At 41.4% G+C, this 11,710-nt stretch overlaps 2 protein-coding genes across 2 annotated transcripts; both read left to right on the forward strand.

The window, feature by feature from the left end:
- The first annotated feature begins 6,357 nt into the window (after positions 1–6,357).
- On the forward strand, positions 6,358–7,305 carry LOC115770469 (GS homeobox 1). The gene has a single exon (XM_030715747.1). The coding sequence runs from the start codon at positions 6,358–6,360 to the stop codon at positions 7,303–7,305; it is 948 nt and encodes a 315-aa protein (XP_030571607.1).
- Positions 7,306–7,489: 184 nt separating this feature from the next.
- Positions 7,490–8,428, forward strand: LOC115770470 (26S proteasome non-ATPase regulatory subunit 8). The gene has a single exon (XM_030715748.1). The coding sequence runs from the start codon at positions 7,592–7,594 to the stop codon at positions 8,384–8,386; it is 795 nt and encodes a 264-aa protein (XP_030571608.1). The 5' UTR covers positions 7,490–7,591; the 3' UTR covers positions 8,387–8,428.
- The last annotated feature ends 3,282 nt before the right edge of the window (positions 8,429–11,710 follow it).

Below are 11,710 nucleotides of genomic sequence, written 5' to 3' on the forward strand. Positions count from 1 at the left end.
ATTAGTGTTGACTTTTTCCAAAGATCTGTTTTTAAAGCACATTTGAGCATTAGAAGCTGGTTCTTATAAATTTGTACTCCGACACACGTTTAAACAGTATTCATTGAAACCTCGAAATGCGAACATTTATCTTAACGCTTGTATTTTGCTTGGGGTTCGTCTCGGTTAACTCTGATTACCAAATTGATGATTTGGACGATGAGGACACCGATGGATCTGAAAATAAAAACGATAACGATGTTGAAAACAATGATGATGAGAATGAGGATGACGATGAAGACGATTACGATAATGATGATGGAACCAATGAGGATGGAAATACGAATGATGCAACGCCTAATTTCCTAAGATATCCCCCAGAAAGGACAAATATGAAGAAGTCTCCGCGATTTGCTGTGCTTAAGCGTCAAATGCCGCTGTTCTTTGACAACTCTAATTAGAATTGTTAAATACTGACGTGTCTTTATTTTTGTTATTGTTAATTATTTATTTAACAACTCGCTACGCGTGTAAAACCCATTTTATGGCCGAGACAAGTTTGCACAGTTGTACCCAAGTAAATAATATGTGTCCACAGCAATATAAAATGTACCCACGCAGTCCCACATGTTCTATATAATTTCAAAAATAGGTTTATTGGGCAATTGCGTACACACACTTTTGAAGCGCAGAGGAAATGCATTCTGCAATCGAACAACTTTATTTCCAACTACTTAGTTTAAACCTAAAACTTACTTGAATAAGTGAAAAGGCATGATTTTATAAGTTGCTAATCTTGTTTTAAATAGAATAAGTCAAAGTTATGTTTATAATATGCACCAGTTATTTCAAATGGCTTCACCAATATTAAAAACGCATTCTTTTTTCTCCTTTTTTACTTAAGTTGACGTCTCCTATAATATTAAAGTCGCCGGCTCCTCCAAATATGAGGCTGCCATCCTCTCCAATATTAAAACCGCCGTATCCTCCTTTTCTCAAGCTGCCGCCTCCTCTAAAATTAAAGCCACCGCCTCATCCTTTGCTTACGTTCCCGAATTCACTATTGTTGAAACCGTCTTCTTTATAGTTGAAGCCGCCTCCTCCCCCTCTTAAAGTGAAGCCTATGAGGCTGACTTACTTGAATTAATGAGAATCGCGTAGTAGGGCATTCGTAAGAATACATTTATTTAAATTTGCAATGCAGCTAGGGTAAAATTGGTCTTGCATATAAGCATACAAAATATATGTTTATGTACATATATAATTGCATACATATTATACACAACATATACATGCAAACATACATTCATAATTCATACATAATACATACCTACACACACACACACGCAAACGCACTACATATATACATACATGTATTACGATTCTCCTATAATATCGGAAAATTCATATCAAATTAAGCTTTTATAGAAGCAATCATAATTTAGTTGAATGTTTACAAGGGAATATAATCTTCGGCTTTTCGGAATTCAGAAGGCAATGTGTCGAAATAATAATTAATAATGAATATTTTAAAATAAATGTGATTCAATAAAAAATTGTATTCAATAAACTAACGAATCTTTCATCTTTTATTTTAGAACAAACAAAACGGACAGAACCAAAGGATCAGTAAAAATTAAGAGGATTATTGTGCGGTCGCAATGGTTATGGTAAGCTCGGCGGTATTGGGTGCCGCGACTGGCACTGGGTTGGCACTACTTCTAGCTGTAACCATCGTGATGTACCGCTATTACTTGCTACGTAGGCGCGGCAAAGTGAGTATATTTTTAAAGGTCGTATTTACTCCTTAATATGCATCTCTTTGGTTAAAAACCTTAAAACCTTTTCGCTGTGCTTAAAAAAGGAGTGGGACGAGCTGGATCGCTGGGAGGAGACACGCATCATGCGCAAACTTAAGCTAAAGGTAAGCATTCCTTAAAATCACATCTTATATAAAACATATACTATCTGAGAGAGACAGCTGTGCTTGCCTTTATGTATTGATGTATCCAGCATACGCGTCCATACATACGTACAGCACAGTTTTGATATAACTGAATGGTGCTGATGCGCACTGTGTTGCGTACCTCAATCCGGGTTTGTGCCTTGGCTAAATTCACCTTACAAGGAAATTTAGGTACATATTGATAATCATTATTTATTGAAACAATTAGTCGACTTTTAAAATCAGTCTTTGGTTATGTTTACATAAGACACGGAATTTTTAAAATTTTTTAAAAGTTTCTGGTAACTTTTAAATTAATAGAATGTTTCTTGTTACGTAATCCCAAATCTCATATAAAAGTATATGCCTGTTCGATTAGCTTCAGACGAGGTTCGCTAGATGTAAGTAGCCCTATGCGATTACAAGTTTGTTACCCCAAACACAATTCGCTTTTAAGCAACTGGTTGCAGGAGCCATGTTTGTCAATTTACAAATCATAAATTTCGATAAGGACCACAAAGAGATACGAATGTAACAACTGCTTAGAACCCAAAAGGGTGCGTGTCCCTTACCGTCTGCCTGTTAATTTTATAGTGATAATGCAGCCGTATGTATTACTATTCATTCAACTCATTCCCGGGGTTGTTCCGAGCACTCCATAGCCCGTGCCGCAGTCCACAGCAGCGGCGGCTATTGCGCACAATACGGCGACTGTCGGAGAACGCGCGCGCTTTTCCATACCCCATCCTTGCCGGTATGTGGACAATTTTTTTGATTTTAAATACTGTTTTTATTGACTTGGATAAGTGGTGGAGGGAGAGGGATGTTGAGTGGATCGAGTGCTTGTTTATTATGTTTATTTGTATATATAATTTGATTAGTGGTTAAATATTTGAGTGCTGTTCCATTGTAAGGGCTGAATGCATGTTCGGAACGTGACGATGGCCAGGCTTTCGCTACTCCACCCAACTGAATCAATTGTTTAGATCTTTGCACCCTGTTGGCCTCTCCAGAAAGCCACAATATTGACCACAACAAACGGAACAAAATGCGAGGCATTACAACAAACAACTCGTGATTAATTGCACTGTCCGGCAATCGGCCTTGACCACGACGGACTCGGCCGCTAAAAAACATTATCAACCAAGCTAGCTGAACTTCATAAAACGTGGTATTCTTGACTGTCCGCTGTTACCTGGCCGGGCACAAAGGATATTTGGTATACGAATGGTGAGGCAAAACGGTCTACACAAAGACATCTGCAGATCACTGCAAGTGCTCGCAGCTCGAAGCCTAGGACAATTGCTGCATTGTTTGCGACCTTTGTGCTGCACTGACTTTCATTCATGAATAACGCACGGAGCTGGCATTGTTGTCCCAGTCCTTTGGCCGAATGTATCAAATATTAAACTGGCGGTGCAGGACTTTGAAATATTTTTCTATAGCCGACACTGTTGACGCTAAACCATAGAAGAATCGTAAAGTCCTTCATATTTCAAAAATACCCACCTATTTGGTACTGTACGACTTGCCAAACAAACAGACCGCACACACTCGTCTATTGCCCGAGGTCTGATGACTCAGAAACACGCAACGAAACCCCAATTATTCCGTGGTGCAAAGCTCATTTATAATTTATTCATAGGCGCAATATATGAAGCTACTTGAGCTATAATGAAGTCATATTTGTTAAGCCAACAATATGGCATGGCATATAAAAGTGTTTCTCTCCATGTGATGATTGTCCGTCTCCCTGTCCATCAAGAGCCCGACAGCTAAACAAACCCTCAGAAGTGTACGCCTGAGCCACTGACTGTTAGTTAAGTAGCAACAATGGCAACTACAACAATCAGTCAAATGCAAATGTCACAACCAATTAATGTCAATAAATGATGAACCAAGGAACGGAAGCAACTGAACTCTCATAAGCTAAGCAGTCGGGGTGCGATAGATCCCATCATGGTGGTGCTCCTGCTGCTGCTGGTGATGGTGGTGGTGGTTCTATGGCCATCATGAGCATACACCCCTTGACTGGCGAATCCGGTTTGCCACAGACTCGCATCATTTAAGTACGTTAGCTCTCTCTGTCTCTGTGTATATACATGGCAACATATTTATTTATATCTAAATCCCTGCCTGCATATACAAAGTTTCTCTCAGCTTTCATTTGTTTAGCGTTTACCCGAGTTTTGTTCACAATTAAAATGAAATTGTGCGCTTCGGTTGTTCGAAGGGGAGAGTCTTTAAGCTCTGCTCGAACATTTGTATTTATTACTACCAGAAACAAAATGTGCGTCTTATACCTAAACATATACGTAAATATGCTCTGATGGGATCGCAATGCTCTTGGGATGAATGTTGCACACGTGGCCTACACATTCTTACATGGATACTTTCTTCTTAATGGAAAATAGAGGCTGCATCTATAGCACGATCTATTTGAAACGAGCAAATGAACAATGCCCAGCTAAATCGAGCGTATAAACGGGAGGTACACAAAAAACGGATGTGGTCAAGGGTGAGCAGCACAAAAACTCAAGTGGCCCTTTAAGAAGTAGCAACAAAAGCACCTAGCAGCCGCCCAGGTCCAGGCTCTGCGCACGAGACCGACGCAACGCCTACCAGAGATCTAGTTGCAGAAAACTAGTGCGAAAATGGAAAACGGCGGGTCCTGCGGCAGCTGCAGCGCATTTTGCATGGTATTACAATAAGGAAAGTACGCCAATTAAGCAGAAGCCAAGATACAAACAATGCCCCAAAAAGTAGACGATCAATCGGCCCGGACCCCGAATCCCGAAGCTATGCAACTGCAGTCAACAATGCGTCCAAAAGTACTTTCAGAGTTGGACAACAATTAACGTCAGCGATTGTGTGGAGTTTTATAGCCACTTAACATATGATAAAATATCATTGAAGCGACACACAAGACACACAAGAACATACAAAACACACACAAAGCAGCACCCGGGCAGGGGCAGACACCTTGGCATTACACACACACACGCTTCGGGACAATGGCGTGAAAAGGACAATTAAAGCAAATCCTTAAAGCCAGTTAACAAATGATGAAACTGCCGCCATATTTCTGTGTAATGTAGCCCAAAAACTCAAATCTCGCCCTCTCTTTCTAAGGCGACGCAATGTCTGGCCCGGGCACAAAGACGCAATGGGCGTCGGGTCCGGGCCGTCAATGAATCGCAATGCCTCGACCTGAATGAGCCAAGTTGATGAGTGTAGCATGTAAGCGTATTGTTAACCGATTTGGCAGACGCACACAGAGATAATGCATCCATAAAAACATGTTAAGGTGCTTACAGTTAGTGGACAATGCGTGAAAAAAAGACAAATTGTCGGGCTCAAAGGACAGCATACAATTTATAAATTTCAGTTTTGTATGCGATTTTGTTCAACTTTAGCCCCAAACTTCAATCAAATCTGTCCAAAATTGCATTTCTATATTTAACTGCTAAAATAGATAAGTAACTAATTTTACTTGATCAATTTTCCTAAATAAAGTAAGTAGTTTTGAATGCTCCACATCTTTTGTTTTTACCCCGGCTGCAAGCCAGCTTGAACCGAACCGATTCGAAGCTGGAATTCTTGTTATTAAATATGAGCCGAAACCTAAGACAATCCAGCTGAATCGGAATTCAAGCCAAACCAAAAATGGTTCGGTTCAAAATAAAAATTTCCATTGTAAAAATATTCCGGGTTTTAACCAACTCAATTTATTTAAGCATATTTGATTCAAGCTTATGTTGAATGGAAATCAAATTTTGCAAGCATGTTGCGTTATTTTTGCAGCACGGAAAATAAAAATTACTAATTGAACTGTTGAAATACAAATTTTAATATATGTATCTAACAAAACCTGGGTTCATGAACGGGAAAAGGTGGGTTTACGAACCATTCCTTAAAGTAGACATTTTTGGTACTTATTATAGTAGTAGTTAGTACTTATCACCAAATGCTGATAGGCACTTTTTAACCTAAAACGTATTTGAAGCATTGTGCAATGATTTTTAGTTGGTATCAGAATAGTAAATGCATACACACAGATCTAGACACACACACACAGAGAAACACACTCACACGCACAATCAAGAAATACCTGCCATTGTGAGCGATCTTTGCGACAGGGGCGGAGCTTCAATGGCTACAGTTGCTGCTATTAGACGAAGACAAGCTGTAAATGGTGGCTTAATGGTCAGAGAAAACAAGTAAACAACCCTCAAAGGAGTCAACAAAGGAAAATGCACGCTCCGCCGCAGCTCATGCCATAGCCAAGGGTGGTGCAAAAACAACCCCTAACCAAAGGTGTCTATATAAAGTGAACGGCACAGCCGGAGAGCTAACCAGTAGCACTCAGACTCCGATCGTGTTAGGATCTCGCCACGCACAGAGAAGTCGCATCAACTTGAACCTTTAGCAAAATGTCGCGTTCCTTCCTAATGGACTCGCTGCTCAGCGATATGCCACCGCTCAACAAGAACAAGGAACCGCTCGGCTCACCCACTGCCAATGCAACAGCTGCCGCCGTGGCTGCCACAGCCGCTGCAGCGGCCATGCTGCCCGGCCTGCCTATGTTGCCATATCCAGCCAGTTACGTGGGCAGTTACCTCTTCTCCCTGGGCATACAGCAGCAGCAGCAACAACAACAACAGCATCAAGCGGCTGCAGCAGCGGCTGCCGCAGTTCTCCAGCAGCCCCACGCCTCACTTTATCATCCGTACGCGCAGCTCTTCACGTCCAAGCGTAAGTCCAATGGCTTTGGCAGCTATGATGACTGTTATCCATCCCCGCCACTATCGGCCAATGCTGTGGGACATGGCAGCAATACACAACTGACGATGCCAACAGTTCCGCCGGCGGGTGTCTACGGCCTAACTACCAGCCTGCCTCACCAGGAAGCTGGTGCCTTCTGCACTTCGCCATCAGCGTCCTCCAGCACCTCATTGGACTATGGAAATCCTGACGAGCCGCATACGAAACGCTTCAGGCATGAATCCTCCTGCTCGCCCGCCAGCTCTCCCATAAAATCTCATGGTGCAGCTTCTAGCGCAGGCTTGGAGATCACCCCGTTGATCAGCGACTATGCCGACTCCAGCAAACGCATCCGCACTGCCTTCACCAGCACTCAGTTGCTGGAGCTGGAGCGGGAATTCTCCCACAATGCGTATTTGTCGCGTCTGCGCAGAATCGAAATTGCCAACCGGCTGCGACTTTCGGAGAAGCAAGTGAAGATTTGGTTCCAGAATCGACGCGTTAAGCAGAAAAAGGGCGGCTCCGAAAGCCCAACCTTTAACTTATCAGCCAACTCCAGTAGCCCACAGACGTCACCGTCAGCACCGAAGTGCTGTGAGCTCAAGATCAGCGCGTAAAATATATTGTTGATTAAATTGTAGAATGTTATTTGTACAAAAACTTTAATCCGTTGTCATATCTAATAGTCATTAATATAAAGGTTAAATAGTCTAAAATAAAGCCCATTTTATACGAATATATAACCGAAGTAGTCTTTTTTAAATTGTGACCTAGTAGGCCCAGCCGAAACATTACCTACTAGCTCAAATAAACTGAAATATCCTGTGCCGCTGTTCAACAGCTGTAAATTAATATATCTTACAAATTCATCGTACAATCCTCGTCCATTAAGTTCACTTGGCCATGTCGAATTTTTACAACGAGCTGAAAAAGGAGTGGACGAAGGCCTCGCCGAACCTGGGAGTCTGCGGTCAGCTTTTGGAGTCGCTTAAAATGGAAATGGTTCGCGTGGGTTTCGTGGGCATAAAAGACCAGAATGGTGTGCAGCCCCAGCAAAAGCAGCAGCTGCAGACGTCACGAGACATGCTGGAAATTGCCATTGAGCACAGTATCAAGGTCAAGGATAATGCCGCCTTTGAGCGATATATGACACAGTTGAAGATGTACTACTACGACTATGACAAGTTCCTGGAGTCCTCGCCGCAGATGCACAAGTTCATGGGTCTGCATCTGCTATACTTGCTGGCCACCAATCGCATCGCCGACTTCCACATTGAGCTGGAACGCTTGCCGTCGGCTCTACTGCTGCAGAATCCATTCATTTCGCCGGTGTTGGCACTGGAAAACTACTTTATGGAGGGACGCTACAACAAGATATTGCAGGCCAAGAAGTCGATGCCTTCGGAGTTATATGCTGATTTCATGGATCTGCTGGTGAATACCGCCCGTGAGGAGATAGCTTCATGCATGGAAAAGTCCTATGGAAAGATCTCACAGAAGCAGGCCGCATCGCGTTTGGGTCTCAAGCCAGGAGGAACGGAGATGAGTGCCTTGGTCGCAAGACGAAAATGGACGCTGGATGCGGATGGAAATTTCAACTATGCCGACCTAAATACCCGGCAAAAGGAGAGAGTGCTGGCGAAAGACATCGCTGTGCACACATTGACATATGCTCAGGAACTGGAGAAAATTGTTTGAAGTTGCAACAAATAAAGCGTTAACGTTAATCCAATCAGCCAGAAAATGATGGCTAATAGATATAGTTACTTTTTGTCCGAAATTTGTCAGATTACATTTTCACACATCTCAAAGGCGAATATTTTCGCACAAATTCTGCAAAAATTTGGTTCGTCCTGCCTATAAGTTGACAGGCGTTGTGAATCGTGGATAAAGCCGTTGGCAAGGGAGTCTTTTCGAATTTGAATGTTAATGTATCTGTCATAGGATTGATATTTAGAACACTTTAGTAGTTGGCAGAATATTTCTTCCGTTTAAACGTAAGAACGCATGAATCTTTCGGTCTACTGTTTCAGCGGTCCAATTGTGTGGTCCGCCAGGCTAACCGCAAGGATAATGCGAATGAAAGTTGCATTATCATTGGGATCATAATTAATCAAGTCCAATTCTGCTTTATCATGGCTCCGTTTCAAAAGACACTTTAAAATGTCAAGCTAATTACCAAATTGAGCGCAAATTCCAATCAAAGGTTTTGCGAAAGCAGAATTTATTTGAAGACTATGACACAAAAAATGCGTCAACTCAGATGCTTATCATCTTAGAGTGCACAAATTAGGACTTCTTTCATTTTTTGCTTAGCTAGTTTCTAAGGGGCCAAAACGGCCAAAACGAATCAAGCGCAACAATCTTGCCCAGCAAAACTCCTTCTGGTGCAGCAGTCCGATTCAGGCAAAGTCAAGAATTGACATCGATTCTTCAATGAGTACGGCAAACGTATTTTACTCTTCATTGTGGACACTGCCTTTCGAAATGAATGAGGCCAGGGGTGCGGTGCTAATAAACGCAATTGCACCTACGCCCCTATGGGTCGTCGTGCAGAATGGCCCAGTCGGTGGCTTTAAACGGAATTCTGTGTTTCATTCACTGTGCTATTCTTGAAAATTCGTTCCAGGTAGTATTCGTCTATTGCCCGATCGTTATCAGTGACGTATACAAAAGTTACCTTAGTGTTTTTCAAGTGTGCGCCCACTTGAGTTGAAGATCGAGCTCTTGAGATTCGAGTGCTCAGGTAGGTGGTGCCCGACTCCTGTTGTGTTTGCTTTTTTTTGCGAATTCATTGAATGGAATAATATATGCTAAAAATGTCATCTACAGGGTAGATACAGAGTAGAGAGCTACTAGACATTGAAATTGATCAAAAGGTATAGTTGACTTTTGAAATATACAAAATACTTCTGGCGTAATTACATTAAATATGATTTTGGGAATCTCCGAATGTTGCTTGATATTTGTGTCCATAATTTTCAGACCCGTTTGCATTCTATATCAATGTGACATTTAATATAAGTATTTACTAGATAGTAACAACAACCGCCTCATTTTGGTAATTTCGATAAGTAAAATTCAAAATTCTAGCTTATTTTTCTTGCAGAAACCCTGTTTACAATGCGAAAAGCACGCGCAATTTATGAATGAATAGAAACCCAAATGCGAAGCCTCTTTACTTTCAAGTGTCTTCTCACCCAAATTGTGAGGGTGTAAGAAAATATTTTTTTCAATTTCTCGCACATTTCATGAATGAAACTGGCCTAGCCAGCATGCCCCGATGTCTTGAGGATCTGTTAGCCACGCTGTCCCTTGGCCTGTAGCTCATGAGCGCTGGGAAATTCCGTTACCTTGTTAAAAGATCATTAGCCGACAGAAATTCTATTGAAAATTTCCCGGCCGACAGTGGGCTCTACCTGAATGCAGACAGCTATGCATTGGCCAGGTGCGCAGTCTGCACTTGTCCAGACAGACTGTCGCCGGGGAGCTCGAAGGCGAGTGTCCTGCAGCGCAACGGTTGTGGTCTCAAGTGTTTAATTTTCGTGTTGTCTGGATCGCTTTAGTTTTGTATCTGGTATTTGTTTTGAACTAGCTGATGGCCTTGATTTCTTCTTCGGTAAACTAGATGAACATTATATATTTTATCCCTGAATCCATTGAAAAGGGGTTCATTTATATGTAGCAGGCGGTATTTGGTATTCCGTCTGTATTTTTCAAACCGATTTATTTTCTAAATTGTATGATTATCTTGATACAACTTCTGCCTGTGGACTGACTTTCATTAAGCATAATGTTATGTAAAGCATCACAAAATAACTTTTATCAGTAACATCTGGGAATCCCATTTTAATTCGTTGTGGGGAAAAGCCATCAGGGTGTGTTTCACTACTCAAAGCTTGTAAGCTCTAAAAAGCTAAAGCTGGTCCTGCTTTATAATGGCAGAGCTTTCCCTTATTGTCGAACGCTTACAGGATAAAGCTTTTTGCTTAGGAATATTAATTATCAATATTTCGTCAGCACATTAACATTCTCGTTAGATACAGGAGCTCCTATACCATATATGCACAAAGATTTTAACAGACAAAAACAATATATATTTTTCTTCTTTAAAAATTAATTCAATTTTCATAAAAATTTCCGACAAGCAACTGTTGACAGAATTCTGACCGAACTTATGCATATGCATATATTCACAATCAACAGACTGAAATTGACTTTAATTTTTAGAAAATATTTCTTATTTCTCAGCGAAAATTTCATTTAATGTAGGTTTACCTGAGGTCTATTGTTTTAACTAGGAAGATGTCATGTACCTCATTGCAGTTTTTACTAGTTACGCAGTCTATAAACTGAAGGATTACATTGCTGACGACATATTTCAGTTGTAATGAACCTATTTCATGGCCCTTCATGCGCGCACGTTGACTCCCTTGGAGGCCACACAGGGCATCACCAGCAGGGCCCAGACACATTTTCAGTTTCGTGGCGCCTGGTCCAGAGTGACGCCTGTTTCAAACGACTCTTGTCGCTTCCTTATGTAACATCTTAGCCACTGGCTGCAGATGTTGACGCACATACATACTTATACGCCATATATATTATCTATAACAACTTCCAGCTTCTGCTGTCAGCTTTCTGTTGTGCTTGTGCTATGTGCTCAAGTCGATCTAATTACGATTATTCGTTTGCAGCATATGATATTCTTAGCCCCTTTGCGTTGACCCAGCCCATAGCATTAGGCGCGTGTTTGAGTGCCGAATGGCGAATTCTTATTATGTAAATATATGTTTATGTTTAAGTACATTTATTGCCTGATCTGACAGAATAAAGTTCTCCTATACTTACGCAAAATACTAGTTGAGCCCAGTGAGAGCATTCAATATAATTTGAAACGCGTGTCCTTAACATTCGGTTACGAATTCGACTCAAAAGCACACATATTGTATCTATACAGTTACGTATACATGGAACTATACATCGTAAATGGGCGGAGAATGGTGATACAAAATCTCATACACA

Source organism: Drosophila novamexicana, unplaced genomic scaffold (assembly GCF_003285875.2).
Source record: "Drosophila novamexicana strain 15010-1031.04,08,12 unplaced genomic scaffold, DnovRS2.1 tig00004555-arrow-pilon, whole genome shotgun sequence".
NCBI lineage: Eukaryota > Metazoa > Arthropoda > Insecta > Diptera > Drosophilidae > Drosophila > Drosophila novamexicana.

Excerpts from the sequence above, each read along its gene's own strand:
- LOC115770469 (XM_030715747.1), top strand. The coding sequence starts at position 6,358 with ATGTCGCGTTCCTTCCTAATGGACTCGCTGCTCAGCGATATGCCACCG.
- LOC115770470 (XM_030715748.1), top strand. The coding sequence starts at position 7,592 with ATGTCGAATTTTTACAACGAGCTGAAAAAGGAGTGGACGAAGGCCTCG.